This window comes from Sceloporus occidentalis, unplaced genomic scaffold, assembly GCF_023333645.1.
Source record: "Sceloporus occidentalis isolate IW3139 unplaced genomic scaffold, rSceOcc1.0.p SCAF_3, whole genome shotgun sequence".
Taxonomy (NCBI): domain Eukaryota; kingdom Metazoa; phylum Chordata; class Lepidosauria; order Squamata; family Phrynosomatidae; genus Sceloporus; species Sceloporus occidentalis.
Window position 1 is genome coordinate 26,141,992 of NW_028316983.1, and position 23,326 is coordinate 26,165,317.

General features: G+C 41.8%; 2 protein-coding genes across 3 annotated transcripts in view; one reads left to right on the plus strand and one right to left on the minus strand.

Moving 5' to 3' along the window:
• The window catches only part of LOC149315666 (sodium/hydrogen exchanger 8), an 84,987-nt gene extending 66,519 nt beyond the window's left edge, over positions 1 to 18,468 (minus strand). For both annotated transcript variants that reach the window (XM_089513848.1, XM_089513847.1), the window contains exons 1-2: positions 18,343 to 18,468; positions 7,934 to 8,112 (exon numbers count right to left, since the gene is read on the minus strand). In XM_089513848.1, the coding sequence (XP_089369974.1) occupies positions 7,934 to 8,112; positions 18,343 to 18,356 (193 nt within the window). In that variant the 5' untranslated portion in view covers positions 18,357 to 18,468. The remainder of the gene's footprint in view (positions 1 to 7,933; positions 8,113 to 18,342) is intronic.
• A 129-nt stretch (positions 18,469 to 18,597) lies between these two features.
• Positions 18,598 to 23,326, plus strand: part of B4GALT5 (beta-1,4-galactosyltransferase 5) — a 108,731-nt gene continuing 104,002 nt past the window's right edge. Inside the window, exons 1-2 of the mRNA XM_089513850.1 lie at positions 18,598 to 19,035; positions 19,829 to 20,005. The gene's annotated coding sequence lies outside the window, so the exon portion shown is untranslated. The remainder of the gene's footprint in view (positions 19,036 to 19,828; positions 20,006 to 23,326) is intronic.

Sequence of the window (23,326 nt, forward strand, 5' to 3'; positions counted from 1 at the left end):
ATATTAATCTTTAATATATTTACCATATATCTTTAATATATTTATAATAAAAATTATTAAAGAATTATCAGCAGGTGAGTTACACTATAATGATGGAGGCTATCCAAATGGCACCTAGGACAGCCATCACAAAATCAGCATCAGAAGAAGAATCAGTGCCCCCTGCCCTATTAACCTGGAATTCATGTTGAAAACCTGAAGAACTCTTTCAGAGTAATCCCCACTTGGCAAACATACTTGTATTTTAATTATTACAAAGTTGGTATCAACCTTCCTCATGTATTCTTACACTGTTATTACCTTTCCTCACTCTGAATCAGTCTGAAATCACAGGTACATTTACATGGAAGTTATATCCCAACAACTTTCAGAGGAATTTAACTTTAAAAAAACATATTCAGGATTTCAGTGCTGACAGGTCTTCATTAGTTTTCGACTTCTTTATTTGGGAAAGAAGATTAATACTTAACACACGGAGGCATTGGCTGAATTAAATAAATGTTTGCATAGCATTGCACAAACACAACACTAAATGTTTTACTTCTCCCTGGCAGATACAAAGTCCTTTTCCTTCATGATTCCGTTCCAGAATATTTCTTGACCAATAAAAAGCCAAGTGTTTTTTTGGCCAATTAGACCCTCAAAACATGAGTTCATTTACAAGTGATGTTAAGAGCAATTACTACAAGTCGTATTTTAATATAATTTAGCATTATTTGGAACTGGCACCCTGCAAAGCAGCCTAGCAATCAGTAGCTCTAACTTGTCATATCTCTAAGCAGGTTTGAAGTAAAACAGTCAAAAGGCTAGAACAGAAAAACAAGTTTCACAAGAATGTTTGCAGAAGATTTCAAACATTCCAGTAGAAAAGGGAGCAGGGAGCGTCTCAATGGCTAAATTTAGTGAAGTCAAATTAAGTATGCAAGTGTGCAAAAATGTGAACAGCTTGCATAAGGGAAGAAAGAAGGGGACTTTTCAGTCAAGTTGTATTATAGAATAAGTTACAGAAATTACCACAGAAGAAATAAATACATTCAACCTAGACAAGGAGGAAATCAAAATAGTTGAAGAATTCCTTTACCTAGGATCAAACACTGATCAGAATGGAGACTGCAGACAAGAAATCAGAAGACTAGGAATGGGAAGGGCAGCTATGAAAGACCTAGATAAGATCCTAAAGAGTAAAGATATACAAATGAATAATAAAGTTAGAATCTCCAACCCATTGTGTTCCCCCATCACCATGTATGGATGTGAAAGTTGGACATTCTGCCCATCCACACTACAGAAATAATCCAGTTCGACACCACTTTAACTGACATGTCTCAATGCTATGGGATTATGGGAACTGTTTGTTGTGGCAACAGAGCTCTCTGACAGAGAAGGCTAAATGTCTCACAAAGCTATAATTCCCAGAATTCCATACCATTGAGCCATGGCAGTTAAAGTGGTGTTGAACTGGATTATTTCTGCAGTGTGGATGCACCCAGTGAAGAAAGCAGATAAGAAGAATAAGCAGATAATATGAGGTGCTGGGGATACATGGACAACCAAAAAGACAAACAAATGGGTCTTTAAATAGATCATGCCTGAGATCTCCTTGGAAGCCAAGATGATCAAACTGAGGCTGTTGTAATTTGGACACATCATAAGAAGGCACGACTCATTAGAAAAGAGAATAATGATAGGAAATGTAGGGGGTAGTAGAAAGAAAGGCAGAACAGTGGAAGACAGCGGGGCTTGAAGATGTCTCATCTACAAGAGTCATCATGAGTCTGGATCGACTCAAGAGTAATTAACAACAACAACAAATCATAAAGAACTTGTCATAGCGTTAACACGCATCACAAAGAATACCACTGAAAATGTCACAACCTTTAACATGTCCATCATGGACAGGGTTGCTTCTGCACCATATGGGGCCACACAAGCCCTAAAATCATTTGGATGCCATCTCATGTAGAACAGACCTACCATGAGATCCAAACAGAGATACAACATTTCCTCTGTAATCAAACTACAATTTGGACAATTGGTCACCAAGAAGCACCCCTTGCCCTCAGCATGCAAGGTTTTGCATACCTTCCCTTGCCAAACAACTCTTTTTAATGTTTGGAGAGGAAGAGCAGGCTCTTCTGAGTAGCAGGAAAGATTCCAGCTGTTTCTCAATTTCTCAGTCCCTTACAAATGTCCATCCTCGATCCCCAAAACCCTGTGCAAGTCTGAGAATTCCAGAGCAAGGAAAAGGTTAGTGATGAGGGATGGCCTGTCACCAGACCAGCATTTGTGGACCTCCCCAGGTCATATTTATTTTGTTCTTGACAGTTCTCAGGGGTTATTACCGTCTGAGGGGCTTTGTAATTACACAAAGCTCTTGTCAGTGGGATGTGAGCAGGAGAAGTGGAATTCAATACTGGCTGGTCCCAAGATTTATTTAATGCAGCCAAGATTTTGGCCTATTCTGCCAGAGAAGAAATCCAGGGGAAACCCTTCCATCCTTCTGAATAATTTTTTAAAATTCCTTTGTGTCACAACAAGTATAAATGTTTAAAAATTTCCTTAGTCATCTACTCCTGTGTTTGTGTTTGGGGGCTTTGATCTTCCCATTTTAGATTTATTCAAACATCGGGTTGCAGGACTAATGTTAATTTGTTCTAAAGACAAAGGTCTATATAAAATAAAAAAGGAAAATTGGTTTCTTATACTTTAAAAAAAAAAACAACCACTGGACCTTACTTGAGCAATATACTTCTTTTTAAAAAAAAGATCCAGTTGTTCTTTTCCCCTATTGTTTCACTTAATAAGGTCTCAGGTGACTTTATCAAATTATTTACCTCACTAGGAGTAAAAAATTCAGTTCTACAAACAGCCTGAAACATTCTGAGACAAAATGCCTATTAAGCTGAAACAAGCACTCAGAATTTCATAGAAAACTCAAAGGGGTTTTGAGGAGGAAATCTGAGAAAGGAAGGAAAAAATTCCAATGCAGGAAAAATTAAATAAAATGGAAATGAATTTAACATTTAGAAATAGTGAAAAGTGCTAAGATATTAACTCAAATAATTTAAGACTCCTAGATACTACTGTTGAGAGCCAGCATGGTGGAATGGTTTGAGCACTGGACTATGGCTCTGGAGACCAGGTTCAAATCCCTGCTCAGCCATGAAAACCCAGTGGATGACCTTGGTCAAGTCACATTCTCTCAGCCTCAGAGCAAGGCAATATTAAACTCCCTCTAAATATATCTTGCTAAGAAAACCCCATAAGTCACCATATGACTTGAAGGCACCCAACAACAACAAGATAATATTATTACAGAAATTCAATGTTATGGCCTGTTTGAATATGTCAGAAATAGACTATGGTGTGTGTGTGTGTGTGTGTGTGTGTGTGTAATGATAATTCAGAACATATTTAGGATCAATTTGTCTTATTCCTAGCAACATGTACAGTGCAACATGTAAACCTCTGAAGGGACAGCAATGCAATATTATACGTATCTTCACAGAAATCAGCCTCAGGTTAAAGGCTTACGGAAAAATAAAACAATAAAATAAAACATGCAAAAGGAATGCTACAGCCTTATATGTATCAGCCCTAACTGTTGTAGAGACTAATTCAGCAAGATGCATGCTCTTTGTAAAGGTCTGAAGTTACACACAAGCACATGGGGGAGGGGAGTGATGGAGGATCTCCCCCAAATAAATAAATCAGACTTTTTATAATGCCAGTAATAAAATACAGATCCTCTGTAAGTCAAAGGCTGTGTGCATTTGTTTTATGCTGTTTTTTTCCACTGAGGTTTTATTAAATACTTAAATTAAATAAAGTATGCATGATACTGCATTATACTTGTTTCCAGCTACTGTGTACTTAAGAGGACAGTTTCAGTACAAATGTATAAAGAATGAAAAACAAAGGAATCACTGTAGCAGGAAAGGTGGTGATTAATTTAAGAAAGCACACAACACATACAACTTTATTCTTGCCTAGCCAGTTGTCTGCAACAGATAGTGGTTCCTCTGATGGCTAATCCCCATCCATATCAAAAGATGCACAAAGGAAGTTCAGAAAGCCTCTGGAGAGCCATAGGTCCTCTCTTGTGATATCAATGCGTCAGAGTCTAATTAAAAATGGAAGCATTCTATTTACTGCACAAGTCTACTTCGGAAGACTAGGACTTGTATGTTCGAATAAATTATACCCTTATTTTAAACATAAGATTCAAGGGCCTCCATAGGCCCTTGGTGATCCTCAGTGCAGCAAGTGAAACACATGTATGTTACACATGAACTACTTAACAAACTTCAGAGTGTTCTTCAAAATTAACTGTTGTTCATACTATTAGCAATGATGTTACTATTGGGTATGGCCACAATAGCTTGTACACGTTCATTCTACTGGTATCATCATATCGCCATTGTTTAATATGTTTTTATTCCAGGAAATGCTATATGGGCAAGAGACCCATGGCAGCTTGGAGCAAAGCATCCTGGTAGCAATATCGCAGCAATCTATCTTTATGGTATTTAATATTCATAACTGACATGCCCTCTATTGAAACTCAGTCAGCAGGAGTTCCTTACCTGGAAGAAGAAAAACAGCAGGGATATCAAGTACATGGCAAATCCCTTTCTGACCACTAAGTTGGCATCCTAGTCAAACAACCTATGAAGTAGCCTACAGTTGGCCAGTTTAAAATGTTAGCAAAAAATTCCCTCCAACTGTAGAATATCTTCACCTCAAGGTGAATCAGCAAATTAAAGCTGCACCTCAGTATGTCTCGAACTCTCTTTTGTTTTACAAATCCACTTGCTAGTTCAATTCAAGTTGCACTTTTATCATTCTTAGTCAGTCTAAAATCAGTTAAAAGCCAAGAACCTTTGAAGGGTTCCTATTCATTCTAAGTACCAAGCTCCCAAATTCTCTGGTTACCCCACCCTGGATATGCAACATCTTTAACTATCATTGAGATTCCTCACTATTCTGAGAGATTTATTAGAGAAGATCCTCCATAGAACTCAAAACAATCACTCTGCTGCATTGGTTCCAAGCTCTTCTTAGTGTTCTTTTGGCACAATGCCCTTTTCTTGTATGTGCCCTTAGCACAGTCTTTCAGGCTCTCAGGTTAAAGCCAAGTGCCTGGGTTTCCACAACTAGTTTCCCTTCTTACATCTACTAATCTGCCACCTTGTATACTCAAAGCATCAGTGGCTGCATTCAGAGACCAATCATTTCAGTGATACGGCTCAGTTACACATTCTACATATCAGTAACAGTAAACATATCAAACAGTAAACAGCATGTCAGGTAAGGACTGTTGGCTTTAAATTCAGTGGTTTAATTTTCTTGTTACAAGCTGAGAGCATCATACTATATTTTCTTATCATCTAACTGCAGTTTCCTGACCTCAGTCTGTTTGCCTCTTTCCATGTTATTTTCCTTAAACGAATCAGGGATCAAGGGGTGGCACAGCTTTATAAATATTTTAATAACAAAAACAACAACTATTACTACTATCAACAAGTGAATTATCTGCCAGCCCAAGAGTGGTGTACTAATTATGTTTTCCTTTCTATAAAGATTTATGGTACAATAAAGTATTTTGTATATACTCGACTATAAGTCGATTTCATGTATAAATTGAGAGTAGGTTTGGGGGTCAAAATTATGGATTTTGATATGTCCTGTGGATAAGTTGAGGATAAAACTTAGGTGCATGTAACAAAGGATGTAAGGGATGATGCAAAGGAAAATTATGCCAAAGAACTTAGAAAATTCTGGTAGGCATAACTGGCCTGTTACAGACAGCCAAAATAAAGCTGCTTCGAGTCACTTTGGAGGTATGGTATTTCAATGATACATGCGCCCTAAGCGTCCAAAAGCCGCACCAAAGCCACGCTCCAGTCCTTAGGACTGGAGTGCGGCTTTGGTGAAGCTTCCAGACTCTTAGGACTCATGCATCATTGAAATACCATACCTCCAAAGTGACTCGAAGCAGCTTTATTTTGGCTGTCTGTAACAGGCCACTGTTTGTGCTTATCCTAAAGGCTGGATGGAGGAAAGAGTAGCGGGCATCCATTCTTCTTTTTGGTGCTCCCAAGATGGACTAACCTCGCGCCTTTTACCACTCTGTTCAGAGAAAGGGGGTGGCTCCTTTTTTTATTTATATAAGAATTAAAGTACAGTACTTACATTGACCCATGCGTAAGTCGACCCAGGTTTTGGGGGTCAATTTTTTGACTAAAATTTCTAGATTTATACATGAGTACATACAGTATGTGCTTTAATCTTAATCTTTGTTGGTGAGCTACTTGCCCCACTTTGTCTAAGTACACTGCATAATCTGCCATACATGTGCAGGCTTGTGCAAAAGAAATTGATATTTCTGCTTTGGTCAAGCATATATACATATGCACACATACCTATACATGTATTTCACATTTGCACACATGTATAATAAAGGGCACACTGTAACAGTCAATTTTGTATATTGGGAATAAAAAGTTAACTGACTGAACCATGGGCACCTGTTGTGTGGAGAGTTGTGTGAAACTATTTTAATTTGATGCCCATATTACACTCAGTACATTGTAACCTGGAAAACCTTTCCATAGGAGTTCATGCATTTGTAAATTCCCAATTAGATTATTGCTATGTGGAACCTCCCTTGATGCTAACATAGAAACTGCAATTAGTGCAATATGCAGTATCTAGACTGTTCACAGGGATACTTCAAAGAAATCATATGACAGCAACCTGAGAAGAATAGCACTGGTTGCCAATAGGCTTCTGGTCTGAATTCAAGGTGCTGGTGATGACAATTAAAGTCCTAAACAGCCCAAAACCTGTTCACCTGAAGGAGTACCCTTTCCTGCATATACAGTCAGCCCTCTGTATCCATGGATTCTGTATCCACAGATTCAACCATCCATGGCTTAAAAATATTAAATGACACATGCATCTTAAGAGGCCAGAAGCTGTGCCAAAGCAGTGCTCCAGCCCTCAGGACTGGAGTGTGGCTTTGGTGCAGCTTCTGGCCTCTTAGGACACATGCATCATTAAAACAGCATACCTCCAAAGTGACCCGAAGCAGCTTTATTTTGGCCTGTCTGTACGGGTTCATACTTAGGGAAAACACGGGAAATGTGGCAACACATTGGTAGGACTACCTTCCCTAGGAGGCTGATTGGTGGTGACTCTGATTTCATTTTAGTGCCAAGCTAAAATTTATCAAAGATTTTGGCGTATAAGGTTTTTGTTTTGAATCTGTCTATGTTTTTAAAATGTTTCTGGGGCCCGCACGTCGCACAGCGCTAATGACGTCGTGAGTGCGCCATTGGCGCCTTGTGGCGTCATTAGCACGCCGCAAGAAGAAGCGCCATTTTGAGGCATCTTTTTTGCGGCGCAGAGGAGCCTTGCGGTTTGGCCGCAGGGGCTCCTCGCCACCGCAAATGACGGCGCCGGCAGACCGCCCATTTTGGGTGGTCTGTAACGTGCCAGTGTCTATTTTTCTAACTGTCTGATATACTTTAGACGAATTCCAGTTGTTTTAAATACAATCATCCCTCCATACAATCCAGCCCCAAAGGAGCGCTGTATAGTTGTGCTGCCGCTGCTATGGCACCCTTTCAAGAGCACAAAAAGGAGCCGCATTTTGCAGCTCCTTTTCACGCCCTCAAAAGGCCAGATAGGGGCCGCAGCGTGCAGTTGCTGCAGCCCCAATCCGGTGCAAAAAGGTACCCTCAGTTCTGTGACTATAGTCTTTCTCAAATCTGAAACATTGCACTGTGAATATGACTTCTTAAATGTCCAAATTCTAGTAAATGAAATCAAATATCACAACCGCTATCTTTCCACTTATCTACTATGGCTGTTAATTCCAGAATACAATCAAAAGTAACTGATAAGAGATTGTTGAATGCATATTCACCTAATACAAGAAGACTAAAGAATATAGTCATGCCACTTGATTGTTCCTCTTGTTGAGCTTGAACCCCAGTTTGCACCGGAAGGATAGGTTTGGCAGGTGTAGGAAGCACCAGCTTCGTGGTAAGAGCCAGCGTTGTGTGAAGAGTGACATTGAACACATCATGAGTAGCATTTGAGAACCTGCAAGAAAATACAAACCTAAATAAGACTAAGAAAAACTGAAACAAAATCAAACTCACAAACAGGACTTTGAGGGAAGACTAAAGGAGAAATTATTACTTGAGAAACAACATACTGTAATAAATTTCAACCGATCTTAATTACAGTTTCACATATAAATACTGTAATTACTGGTATACTGAAGATATTAGAAGGATGAAACGGGCTGGATAACGACTAGACCGTTGCTGGCGGAAGACCCGACGTTTATCTGACAAGACATGTCATAGGACTTTTCTTAAAGCCTATTGAGTGGCAAGCTGCAGCGAAGAAGTCTTTCTATTCTGCATCTATTGTGTCTGCAAAGTCTCGTCCAGCAGAGCTATTCAAGGTGGTTAAGACGTTGACTCAAACTCCTTCCACCTTGAATCCTCTTTTCAATCTACGAGAGCCTGCTGTGACGCCTTTAATGACCACTTTGCAGATAAAATCTCTCAGATAAGGGCCAACTTAGATGCCAGCATTAGTACAGTCAACGAGAGAGGCGTCTAGTGACTCCGTTAATGAGGTTATCTTGGATCAATTTCAGTCTATGAGTACTGATGATGTAGACAAGCTGCTTGGTAAGGTAAAAAAGACCACCTGCCCTCTCGATCCCTGTCCAAATCCTGGATACTATGTTAAAATTGAGAAATATTATTTTATGTATTAGAAAGCTTGATCAACCATGTTTTAATACTTTCTAACATTAACAATCCAAAGTTATTAGACTTTGATATGATTTATGGTACATCTTTCAATTAAACGTAGGAAATTACATTGACAAGTAGGTACTCTATGTATAGGAGTATAGGACAACAACACCAATATAGGACTAAAACAGAAAATTAAGAAGCAAAATACTGTTCAGATGTTATGTCCAACAGATTAAATAATAATTGCTCTTTAAAAAGTGCTCTTTTCAAGCAAGTTTTTTTGATTGAACTTACATTAATTGAAGGATTTGTTTCTGAATGGTATTTCTTGCACTATAAAATGAAGTGATTAAGAAGAAGCAACTTACCTGGATACTGGTCTAACAATGAAAAACTGCCAATGAACTATTAAAGTCAAAATTTTAAATTCAAAACAGTCATTGTTGTTCCAGGAAGATTGTTAGAAAATAATAATAATAGCCAGACTTTTTTTTTTAAAAAAAATAATCAGTTAAAAAATCAGAAGTGGTTTAAATCAAGGTTTAAATTAACCTTGTTTAAACCAGCCAGTCCTGCTTCCGAGGGTGCTTGCCTTTCCCATCCTGTGGAGGCTGACAGAATATGACCTGTCCAAGGTCACCCAGTGGGTTTCCATAGCCAAATGGGGATTCAAACCCTGCCCTCCAGAGTCATAGTTCAGTGCCCAAATCACTATCCTAAAAGCAGACTCTCAGCAGCATTTGTTTTAGTAAAATGACTTCCAGTATGTGTGTTCAGCAGTTATCGCTATTGAAGAAAAGCTGAAAGCCAATATAGTATTCAGCAGCTTTCCTTCAATAGCCCTAACTGCTAAACACACACACACACTAGAAGTCATTTTACTGAAAACCCATGCTTCCCCTCATTTATTTCACCCTTGGTATATTAAGCCAGACAAACAATATTATTTCTGACCTACAAACCAGGCTGTGTGCACTCCATTAACTGCACTGAATACAAAGTGAGGAAAAGAACTAAGAACAAAATTAGGATTCAACCAGACCAGGACCCTGAAGAGATACCACCTGAATTAAAAGTGGGTGAACATAGAGAAACCCTAACAATGCAGAGAACTCTGAAGAGCCTGTTGAGTTCCCCGATTCCAAAGCTAACCTACCACAGGCCCCTAACAAGCCCTCACCATATCTTGGCCCTCAGTACCTACACCTTTACCCTCCAGATAGGTGGAAAATCCAAAGCACACATTTAGCTGTGAGGAGCTTCTCCATCAGGATCTTCTCTGAAAGAGGGGAGGGGGGGCAGGAAGACTTGCTACAGGAATATACATCTCTTACTACTAGCATTGCAGCTCTCTTTAGGAAGCTCAAGAGAGAGCTCTTGTGAACTATTGTCTTGGTTCTAGTTTCATTCCACATTTCTGATTCTCCTTTAGCTTATCATCCTATCTAGCATCAATGTACTTACATAGTTGTGACTTCTTCTTCCACTCTAACTAAACCTGAAGACTGACCTATACCCTAGTTCCTGCTTGAATCAAGTATATGACATCAACAACCAAGCTTACTTCTACCATATATTATTTGTCCATCTAGCCTAGGACTGGGCAACTCTGACGGATCAAATCTGGATCTCAGCACAGAATACAGCTCTCAGGAAACTGCTAACACTTAGTAGTTCTGCCAGACAAAGTTCAGGGTGGGGAAAACCACTTCTGATATACCTAAATCACTGGATCTCTAACTTTGGCCCTCCAGGTGTTTTGGACCAGCTCCAAGGATTCTTGACTGGAGGTCAAGTAGGCTAGGGCTCCTGGGAGCTGAAGTCCAAAACAGTTGGCAGACAAATGCTGTGTTGCCAATTTCTGGGGAATTCCCCAGTTTCCAGGTAATAAAAAGCCTTTCTGGGTAATTTCTGGGTATAAAAAATTCTGGGGAATTTCTGGGGAATTAAACCTTCCCATTGGGTTATTAGTGGGCCCTTGCTTTACATGGGGGATCCATTCCGACGCCCCCCCCCCCGCGTAAAGCAAATATTGTGTAAGCTTGAGCCCTATTATATCCAAAGGATATATTGGGGCTCATGCTTGCCATGCGGCAATGTGTGCACGCAGGGCACATGCCCATTTCCCATATGCTGAAAGCCGCCTATTAGGAACCCACGTATGGCATGGGCTCAATGTAAAAGCCTTTCCGTTTATGGATAATTATCTCACTTTCCACTCACTCCCAAAATGGCCAAAAATACCTTTCCCGCCCAAAAAATGGCCGACCCAGAAGTTCTCGACCCCCCCCCCCAAAATGGCTGACCTGGAAGTCCCCTCCCCCTTTTGCCTTCCCATAGTGCTTTGCAGCCCCTTGACCCGGAGGTCCCACCCCCTGACCCAGACCCAGATGTCCCAGGGAATTTGGGGGCGTTTCGGGGATTTTCAGGGGGATTTCCTTCGAGGGTGATTGGCAACACTGGACAAATGCTTGAGAAGCACTGATCCAAATCACATTTCTGTGGCAGAACAAGGCATGTTCCTTGCATGTCTTGTTTTAGCATGGAAATGTGGTGCCAATGTTTCACTGACATGTGGCAGTATGCAATGGGCGCTTCAGAGAGCACACAACCAGTAGGGGGCACATGCAGCCCATAAGTTGCCCACCCTGAGCTAACCTAGTGGCAGAAGAGACCTGAAGAGGCCTGCCACCTGAAACATGATCCTTTTAACTAGAGAAAGTAGGGAATGAATATCATTAACTTTATTTATAATCCACTTTTCCCTCAAGGTTGAGGGTAGAGCAATGCCTCCTTGATGTTAGACATGCGGAAAATGTTCACTGGATAAATGTTCCTGATTCTGTTACCAAAACAAACATTATGCAACACATTCAGTGTGTTGTTACACAGAGACACTATACAACTGTAGTTATGTTTTGAGAAAACAGACACAATAAAACAAATACTATCTTTTTTTAAAAAAATCAAAGTTTAAGTCCTCAGTAAATATCCATCATGTATGTATTTAAAGTGCCTTATGCTCTGATGCCAATAAAACAAGGGGTTTTTTTACCACATACTGTATAACTCAAGTATAAGAGTCAAAGTACTATATTTTAACACACACACACACACACACACACACACACATATATTGAGAGAGAATGAGTGTGTGTGTGTGTGTGTGTGTGTGTGTGTGTGTGTACACATACACATATATGACTGTAAGGGAGTCAGGCCAGGTTGGTGGGAATGCATGAGACAGGGGAGTGGAATATATTTTACTAGTGGGCCCTTGTTATACGCTGGGGTTTGGTTCCAAGATCCAAACAAAATCCGTATATGATCAAGTCCCATTCAATATAATGACATAGCAAAATGGCACCCCTTATGAAAAAAAGGAAAATCAAGGTTTGATATTTTTGAACATTTTCAAACTGTGGATGCTTGAATCCATGTATAAGAAATCTGTGTATAAGAAGGGCCGACTGTATTTTACTGAGGTCAAATCAGGATGATGGCAAGAGAAGTCTTTTCACATCTGAAAAATATGGAGGACTATGTGGAAATCTGATGCATTTTCAAAAGGACAGTAGATGATGGAAAGACACAGCTGAGTTCCTGCTACAAATTAGGAAACTAGAAAAATATAGATACCACAGATGTTACAGCATTTGTGTTGACACATTATACTACAACAAAACAAAGCAAGAATATTTTGTATACTGTCATACACATAGCAAAAAGAAATGGAAACATACAAGGGCAAAAAAGGTGTGCTGGATGACAGAAGAACTCTCTGATAAGATAGATACTGGATTAAAAGAAGACACAGGACGTCACTCATAACATTTATTTAATTGCTGTTGATGAAGTCATTAATCACTGAAGAGGGAGACAAAAGTAGGCGCTGCAAGAAAATGTTACCGCATGCAAGGTTCTCAACAGAATCGTTGGGGTTTTAACAAATCTTTAGAGTATAGCAACACTTTCCCCCTTGTGTGGGAGTTGTACTGTTTGTAGTATATAAATGCCACCATTTAAGAACCTGAATTCTGGAAAAAGATAAAATGAAGGTAATTTTTAAAAAAAATTGAAATGTTAATTTTAGGGTTTTAAAATTGTGGTAGAGTGAGGAAAAGTTGTTGGTTGTTATTATTTGTCATCATGTCAGCTTCAAGTAATGACAACCTATACATGAGAGACCTCCAACCCTGTGTGATCAACAGCCCTGGCATAGGTCTTATAAAGTTATTGCTTCCTTAGCTGAATCAATCTACCTGTGAACTCCTTTTTTCCTACTGCTTTCCACAGTACCCATTTTCAAACGAATCATGACGCATCAGTTTCTTGCACTGAACAAGCAGTTACCTCTGAGCCTAATCAACTTCCAAAAGTTTTTAAGAAGGTCTCAACAATATAGTATACATTGCCTTCCTCTTCTCTACTTTATCTTCACCACACAAAAGCTGCATGGTAAACGAAAAGTTAGTTGCCCAAGGTCATCCAGAAGGTTTCATGGCTCAGTGGAGACTAAAATCTGGATCTTTCAGATCCTAGTCTAGCAGTGTATACAAGTGGAGAGTGCCAACAATTTGCAAAGGATAGGAGGGCAGAAGGAAGAACTCAACACTCGTTTACTTTCTTACTACTATTTGATTAAGGCTGTCTGCTGTCTGCCTCCACCTTCTTCAAACCATCAACCAATTCTCTCTGAAAAGTTAGGAACATAGTATGCTGCTAAGTCAGACTATGGTCCATGCAGCCCAGTATGGTGATCTCTGACTATAAGCAGCACTCCAGGGATCCTAAATATACCTGGCTATCTCTTGATTTCCCTGATAGTTTTCCATGCAATTACTGACCATTTTCAACAATGCTTAAAATCCAAAATCACATAAAAATCAAGCGTGTTCATGGTAGCATGGTGATACTAAATGATAAAGTTGAAACCCATCTTCTTATTTACCTGTCCTTTTGAGATGATGTTTTGCTTAGATTCAAAGGAAGCATATCATCACCTTTCCAGTCTAAGACATTTCCATCATCACCATTTATAGCAGCTTTGCTGAAGCTGAGGAAGAATATGCAAAAAAAAAGTACAACCCATTCCTTTCAAGCTTGTTAGCATTTGGCAGGTGCTGTCTTTATTAAAAGCCATTAGAAGTATCATTTGGGGACTGCAAACAGGCATGCTAAACCCTGCACTCAGAAGTTCTCAAAACAGCCACCTCCAATGCCTAAAAGACTTCAGATGGATTTCTGTTGTGGACAGAAGAGTGAAATGTAACAAGTATCTACTTAAACTTATGGCCAGAACTGACGGCCCTTTAAAGCTGCCGTCCGGGAGGTTTTGCAGTTCTGAAGCCACCTGGAAGTTGGGCAGCTGTCCAGATGCATATGCAGGCCTTGACTGCAGCCAGCCCATAGCCTAAAACTAGCATCCGCAGCTTCATTTCTAATTCCAAAACTGAGGTTGCCAAGGCATATAGCCCAATACAACAATTTCCAAGGTGGTAGTCTTACAGCACGTTACAGACTAACGGTCCAAAACACACTGCAGAAATAATCCAATTTGAGACTGTTTTAACTGCCCTGGCTTAGTGCTAGTGAATTCTGGGAACTGTACTTTTGTGAGATGGTTAGCTTTCTCTGTCAGAGCTCTGGTGCAACAATAAGCTACAATTCCCAGGATTCCATAGCACTGAGCCAGGGCAGTGAAAGTGGTCTCAGACTGGATTATTTCTTCAGTGTGTGTTTTTTTGGACCTAACATTTTATTTAACATAAACCTTTATGGATTTCAGCCCACTTCATGAGATGATGGATTTTATGAAACTGGAAGCTGTCCACAAAAGGTGATGCCAAACAAAACTGATTAATCTTTAAGGTGCCATAAAACTCATTATCTGTGCGGTGTAGTGCAGCAGTTCTCAAAACTTTTACCTTTCCCTCCCCCTTTACATTTACATGGGGACGTCATTCCCCCCCGCCGCCCTGAACATGGTATAGAAATTTTTTTTTTTGTTTATGTAGTATGCATATTTTCATTCACACATTCATGTAGTCATATTTTAACATTTTATAAGGATGTCCTATGAGGAACGACTTAGGGAGCTGGGGATGTTTAGCCTGGAGAAGAGAAGGTTAAGAGGTGATATGATAGCCCTGTTTAAATACTTGAAGGGATGTCACATTGAGGAGGGAGCAAGCTTGTTTTCTGCTGCTCCAGAGAACAGGAACCAGAGCAATGGATGCAAGCTCCAGGAAAAGAGATTCCACCTCAACATTAGGAGGAACTTCCTGACAGTAAGGGCTGTTAGACAATGGAACAAACTCCCTCGAGTGTAGTGGAGTCTCCTTCCTTAGAGGTTTTTAAACAGAGGCTGGATGGCCATCTGTCGGGGATGCTTTGATTTAATTTCCTGCATGGCAGGGGGTTGGAGTTGGTGGCCCTTGCGGTCTCTTCCAATTCTATGATTCTATGATAACATCATTCAAATTAGAAAAGTTTTATTGAAGTAAACTTGAAATTTAACTCAACGCATGTGTAAATTTTACATATAAAAAAGTTGGGGAAGAAGAGGGAAAGGAGTGATTAGGGCCTACAGCTGCGTTGGATCAGGACTGCAACAACCACACGCTGCAGCCTCGATCTGGCCTTTCCAGGGCACAAAAAGGAGCCACAAAAGGCAGCTCCTTTTTGCGCCCTGAAAAGGATGTGACAGCTGCGGCTTTAAGGTGCTCTTTTGGCACTGTGTTATGTTGGTGCAGCGCCAGAGGAATGTTATGATGCCACACGCTGTGTGGAGTGGCGCACAGTATCACGCCGCCATGGAGGCGGAGTCAGGGTGTACGTCGTATGGACTCCATCCCCAGGCCAGCCTTAATGGCCGGTATGCACCGCTCCCAATTCTCACACCAAAAGCTATTTGACAATGGAATACACAGCCTTGGAGAGTGGTAGAGTCTCCTTCTTTGGCTGTTTTTAAACAAAGGCTGGATTGCCATCTGTCAGGAGTGCTTTCACTGTGTTTTCCTCCACAGTAGAATGGGGTTGGACTGGATGGCCATAAGATTTCTTGCCTCTCTATGATTCTATGGGGGGGGGGGGATCTACAAAACTTCCCTTTTGGGGGCCCTGCACCACCATACTGAGGTGTAGAAGTTTGAATGTTTGAACTAGGACATTAGGAGACCAGGGTTTGAATCCCTGCTCAGCCCTGAAGACCTTGAGTAAGTCACACTCTCTCACCCTCAGAGGATGCCCTCTGAAAAAACACGCCAAGAAAAACCCAGGATAGGACCTTAGGGTCACCAAAAGTTGGCTCAGGGACACTGTGGCCTCCTTGACTGAGTTCATTGTTTTTTTATTATTATTATCCATTGGTAAACCAGACTTCACTTCCCTGGAAACCTGACCTGGGAGCCTGTGGATGCAGTCACAGTGGTGACTGGTTTCCACTCACACAAAACTTGGAGCACCTGTGAACCTGCCCCAGAGCATTTGTGCCAGAAAAGCCGTGACAAGACCTGGCTGCTTTCATCATTCAACCCACTGGGTGACCTTGGGCATGTCACACACTCTCAGCCCCAGAGGATGCTAATGGCAATGGCAATCCCTTCTGAAGAAACCTGCCAAGAAAATCCCATGATATGCCCTTAAGGCACACAGCAGCAAATTTCTACTAGTAGTAGTCACACACTCTCAGCCTCAGGGGGAGGCAAATCTCTGCTGAACAAATCTTGTCAAGAAAACCCCATGATCAGTTCTTCTTAGGGTCGCCCTAAATTGGAAACAACTTTAAGGCACACAAGGACAACATAGGACCGGTCCTGTTGTAAGTTCAGCTATAGTAACATAATGTTATGCTACTGTTGATCTCGATCCAAATTCTGCAGGAGATTTCAACCAAATCAACAAATGCCTCCAACCAACATAATTTGAACATAAGATAGTGCTTTATCTATTGTAGTGGCAAACCCCCTCTGAACAAATCTTGCCAAGGAAACCCCATGATCCAAGGAGGTTATATCCGATTGGAGAATCAACACTGGAGTTTGCTGTCAAGTCATTTCTGATTTATGGCAAACCCTGAGAGCCAGCATGGTTTGGTGGTTTGAGCACTGGACTATGGAGACCAGAGTTCAAATGTTTCCTTGGCCATGAAACACGCTGGGTGGCCTTGGGCAAGTCACACTCTCTCAGCCTCAGAAGGCAATGGGAAGCCCCCTCTGAAGAAATCTTGCCAAGAAAACCCCAGGATAGTGTCGCCTTAATAGGGTCTCCATAAGTCAGAAACTACTTGATAGCATCTAGGAACTGCCTGAAGGAAGAGGCCCCTCCCTCCTCAACTGTCATCTCGGCCTCAGAGGGAGCCATCAGGCAGACCCAGCAACATCTTGGACTGCCTGAAGGAAGAGGCCCCTCCCTCCTCAACTGTCATCTCGGCCTCAGAGGGAGCCATCAGGCAGACCAGCAACATCAGGGACTGCCTGAAGGAAGAGGCCCCTCCCTCCTCAACTGTCATCTCGGCCTCAGAGGGAGCCATCAGGCAGACCCAGCAACATCAGGGACTGCCTGAAGGACGAGACGTCTCCCTCCTTTAACTGTCACATTGTATTTTGTATTGTATTACAATTTTTACTATACACCGCTATGATCATCGCGGAATAGTGGTCTATATATAAAACGTATTATTATTATTATTATTATGGAGAAATGCAAGGTACTGCACTTAGGGTGGAAAAATGAAATGCACAGATATAGAATGGGGGACACCTGGCTGAACGAGAGACTTATACGTGTGGAAGGGATCTAGGAGTCCAAGTAGACCACAAGTTGAACATGAGTCAACAGTGTGATGCGGCAGCTAACAAGGCCAATGTGATTTTAGGCTGCATCAATAGAAGTATAGTGTCTGGATCAAGGGAAGTCATAGTGCCACTATATTCTGCTTTGGTCAGACCCCAACTGGAATACTGTGTCCAGTTCTGGCACCACAATTCAAAAAGGACATTGAGAAACTAGAGCATGTCCAAAGGAGGGCTACTAAAATGGTGAAGGGCCTGGAAACCATGCCCTATGAAGAACGACTTAGGGAGCTGGGGATGTTTAGCCTGGAGAAAAGAAGGTTAAGAGGTGATATGATAGCCCTGTTTAAATATTTGAAAGGATGTCATGTTGAAGAGGGAGCAAGCTTGTTTTCTGCTGCTCCAGAGAACAGGACCCGGAACAATGGATGCAAGCTACAGGAAAAGAGATTCCACCTGAACATAGGAGGACCTTCCTGAGAGTAAGGGCTGTTCGACAGTGGGACACAGTTTCCTTGGAGAGTGGTGGAATCTCCCTCCTTGGAGGTCTTTAAGCAGAGGCTGGATGGCCGTCTGTCAATGAGGGTGCTTTGACTGAGAGTTCCTGCATGGCAGACTGGGGCTGGGCTGGATCAGGGCCCTTGGGGTCTCTTCCAATTCTATGATGCTGTGCTAAAACCATCTCCCCTTCGGAAGCCCTCCATCCGCCCCTGGGACCTGCCCCAGCCTCCCGCCCCGGCCTTTATAAAGGAGCCACTCACTGAACTTCCGCCATTTTCTCCCTTCTTGAGCGAGGGGGGCCTATGCCCCGCTCCTTCTCCTTTCCGTAGAGCGGAGGGAGGGGATAAACCGCCCTGACGGCGCGCTTCCGGGTTCTTGTTTATGGCGCTCTGGGCACTCGCGCGAGGCGCGTCTCGATGGTAAAGAGAAACCCAGGGAGGGAGGGAGGGAGGGGGAAGGAGCGGCCGTTGACCCTTGCGCGCGAGCGTTCTCTCCCCGTCTCCTTGGCAACGGGGCCTGCGCCGCCGCGTGCGTGGAGCGTGACGTCATGGCTGCCGGGAAGGAGCGTCGTTCGTTGCTTCCGCGGTGCCGCCCTTGAGGCGAGGCAGCCGTTTCCGCAGGGCTTCCCGGCAGCGGCCCTCTTCCCTCAGCCAGGAAACCTGGGCCCACGCCCCGCTCCGGCCGAGGAGCCTCGTGTGAGGCAGGAAAGTACAGTTGTTAGGAAAGACACCGCCTGACTTGTCCCGAGGGAGTGATTTGAAGACGCAGAGCAAAAACGACCAAGCCGTGTGAGGGAGGGCGCTTCGCCAGTTCAGCTGCAGAAGAACCCTTTGACGGAGAGACCAGGCTCAAGTCCCACCGAGCCATGAAACTGCCAGGAACAGTCACTCTGTCTGCCTGACTGACCTTGCAGGGTGGCCGCAGTCATAGAGCTACAGGTCTCTGGAAGAAAGGTGAAGCGCCAATGTGAGAAGTAAACAATGACACCAAGCAAACAAGAGGACAGTGCTCCTTCTTGTCTATAGTAAACTGGTTACTTTTCCTCTCTAGCTCATGCAAGTCAGTTACTGTCTTTTGGGGGCTACAGGCCAACAGCTGCACCCAGGGCGACCAGACGTCCTCCTTTTCCAGGACATGCCCTGGTGCGCAGTGGTTCAGTGCCTGTACTGCAGCCACTCGCTCACAAACCACAAGGGTGTCAGTTCAGTCCCAGCCGGGGCTCTGGGTCGACTCAGCCAGGCATCCTTCCAGAGGTCGCTAATATGAAAACCCAGCTTCTTGGGGGCAATTATCATAGTTGTAAACCACTCATGGACTGGTAGTAAGAAGCAGTATATAAATGTTCTTGCTGTTCTACTTGCTATACATCATTTAAATCTTCTGTCCTGGGGGGATAGCAAAATGTCCTCCATTTGATAAAGAAGGATAAGGTTACATTTATATTAGTCTTACTGGCCTTTTCTTTTTTAATTTTGTAATGTCCTACATCTTTCTTGACTGTCCCACATTTTAGGTTTTATCTTGGCACGCCTTACTTTTTTTCCTGACACGCTCCACTTTCTCATTTTTTGCAGTGCCTTGTCCCCCTTTGCAGTTAGGACATCTGGGGTCATCCGTTTTTGAGCCAGGCTCCATTGTGGGAGCCACTGTTTTCCGCTACGCAGATCATCTTGGGTTCTAATTTTAAAAGTAAAGTAGAATTCCTAAGACTGATCTCTGCCCACCTCTGTTTCACGTTTCTTGCAGTGTTGGCAGCATGTGTTCTTGGTTCATGATTAAGACTGCTGCTTATATTAGAGTGCAGAGAAGCAAGTCAGAAGTACGTGATGAAGCTATACTTAGGGTGAAGAATGGGAACAGTTGCTTCTTCTCACTGTGTCTCAATACTGGAACCTGGGGTCATCCACTTCAGATAATTAGCAGGTGAGCCAAGCAAAACAGACAAAAGTAGTTCTTCACAGCGTGTATAATTAACTTTGTGGAATTCAGTGCCATAATATTATGATGATGGTTGCTAGCTTGCATGACTTTAAAAAGGAGTTAGATGATTGTCATTTTATATGGAGGATTGTCTTTGTTCACCTGCCTCCATTCCAAGATATTGCTATTTAATTTGAATAAACATTTCTTTAAAAGATACTGTAATTGTAAAAGAGACTTTCTTTGCAGGTTTCTAGAGATTTTGGGGATATTGGAGCACCTATAATATCCAATATTTTCATGTAGAGCCATGCATAGATGATTGAACAGTCTTTTAAAACTCAGGCAAGCAGTTTTACTAGAAATGTTTAAACATTACTTTTTTGCCCAACAGGACTCTCAAAAGTGATACATAATTTTAAATAACATTATTGAATCACAACAAAATAAAAAAGGCAGAAACAAACCATTCCTTAACATCCTACTCTGACTCTTCTGTTCATTTTTAAACATTTGAACAGCAGCTGTAAACTGTAACTTTGGTAACTGAAGATCTATAATTTGAATTTCTTTCAGGGAATTTAAAGAATGCATAACAGTTTCTGGATGTTACTGTTTATTATTAATTTCTAAATTCATAATTAAAATAAAGGATATTAATACCATATACAGTCTGGTAGTTATATGTTTATAGGCAAGTATAGAGGAGTTTGAGTGTTGGACTATGACTCTTGAGATCAAGATTTGAATTCCCACTTGGTGACTTTGGGCAAGTCACACACTCTCAGCCTCAGAGAAAGACAATGGCCATTCCCTTCTGAACAAATCATGCCCCCCAAAAAAACACCCCATGATAATAATAATAATAATAATAATAATAATAGGTTTTATTTATATACCACCCAATCACTGGGAATCCGGGCGGCTTACAACAGAGGGGATAATAGACGGTTCCCTGCCCTCAGGCTTACAATCTAAAAGACACGACACAAAAGGAGAAGGGAATGGTTAGGGGGAGGGGATCGGGTCCAGCATTCTTCTCTCCCTCTGAGGCCTGGACCAAGGCAGATGGACCGGAGGGAGGGCTCTTCTTCTTCAGGCTAGCCCCTGATGACGCTGGGCCAGCCTATTCTCTCCCTCACAGGCCGATGGCTTGACATTTTGTTGTTTTGTGCCTTCAAGTCGTTTCTGACTTATGGTGACCCTAACGTGAGCCTATCATGGGGTTTTCTTGGCAAGTGTCTTCAGAGGGGGATTACCATTGCCAGCTTCTGAGGCAGAGAGAGTGTCACTTGCCCAGGATCACCCAGTGGGGTTCATGGTCGAGAGGGAATTTGAATCCTGTTCTCCAGAGTCATAGTCCAATGCTCAAACCACTACACCACTCTGGCTCTCTGAGGTCATCATAAATCAGAAATGACTTGAAGACAGACAACAATAAATTCCCGTGAAGGATCTCCAGCCAGATGTAATCTTCTTGGAACAATTATTGAATAGGTGGGATTATAAAAAATGGCAACTATCCATGCAGTTACTGTATATATTCATGTATAACTTGAGTTTAGTCAAAAAATTGGCCTCAAAACCCAGAATTGACTTATCCATGGGTCAATTTATGTACTGTACTTTAATTCTAATTACAGCACGCCCGCTCCATATGCGGGTGTGCCATACGCGGTTTCCACTTTATGTGGAAGCCGCGCTGCAAAACATGGAATGGCGCGCACGCCCATGGCACGTGCACGCTGCGCCACTGCAACCACAAGCCCCATTCTGTTGAACGGGGCTCAAGTTTACGTGGTATTTGCCTTACGCGGAGGGGGAGGCGGAACGGATCGCCGCGTAAGGCAAGGCTGCACTGTATAAAAAGGGAACCATCCTCTGGTGAAAGGGAAGAATATAATCTGTCTTCTCTACTCTCTCAGCCATCCAGCCTTTAGTGTGAATACAATTATGCCTGCGGGAATTTTCTATGTTCTTTGACATTGTCTTCCTTTCCTTCATCCTTTAGATCCTTGTTATATGCCCCTAAGTTTTACCCTCAATTTATCCACAGGTCATATCATAATCCATAATTTTGGCCCCAAAGCCAAAACCTGCCCTCGACTTATACATGAGGTTGACTTATAGTGCTGGCCAATTGCCCTCATTCTGCCACAGAATCTGCCCACCAGATCTATATGGACACCATTTCCTTTGAGCAAAACTCTTGATTAGGTCAGGTCTCAAATACATCACTGTATAACCACAAAAAGTGGAGCAACCTCTTTCTGGAATGACACAGAAAACTGAAAAGGCCACAAGTAGAACTACTGCACATTATTTATACAAATAGCAACTCTATCCAGTTATGTATAAGGTTTTTTTCTAACTCTGATCTTGCTCTTGCATTGCAGTACTTGCCTTTGAACTTAGGTAAACCTATTTTGAATATATATGTAATCACGTCAGTCCGTACAGGTATGCCTGAGGTACCAACCGCACATTAAGTACAAAAGTTTATAACTCATCCCTGAAACCATAAAAAAAACCAAATAGCTACTGTGACGAGGCGAAGCAGTGGAATTTAGAACAAGGAAGCATCATGCCACGCTTCTGTTGCTTTAAACTGACAGAATGAAAATAGCTTTTCATTTTGGGGGCGAAATTACATTGGGCTTTAGTGATATGTGCCTGTCTGTAATGTATTTGGAAGGTTACATGCAAAGGACTGGAGACTGTCATGGCTAGTCCAGAGTGATGTTATTTTTTCTGCACATAATGCAAATTATTTCAACTGTCTATACAGCAGGGGTGTGAATAGGTATGTGTGTGTGACACCAGTGCTCCTTGAAAATATGCCTTTTGGCAGAAACAGGTCGTGGGGCTTGCTTGTGTCCCTTTAAAAGGTTTAAGAAATGGGGTGAATGGGGTGACATTCAATGGGAGGAGAAAAGAGAGTCCTCAATTATTATTTTTTAATATTTTTAATTTAAATTCAATTTTTTATTATTTTAAAATTTTCTTTGAAAACATCACATCTTATCAAAATTTCACTTTAACCACATGAAACTATGTACATGTAAATACATTTAGGCTGTGCATATGCTATTGCAATTTGAAGGTATAATTTTAATTTTGCTAGTTGTTTATGTCACAACATTATTACTATTAGTATTCAGTGAGCCCTGGTGGCGCAGTGATTAAATGCTGGTACTGCAGCCAAAACATTGTGAATTCAATCCCAGGTTGGCCCAGCCTTCCATCTTTCCATAGTTTGGTAAAGTTTGTATAGAAATGTAAGTTCTGTTGCTATTGCCAAATATGGGGATTACAATTTATGAG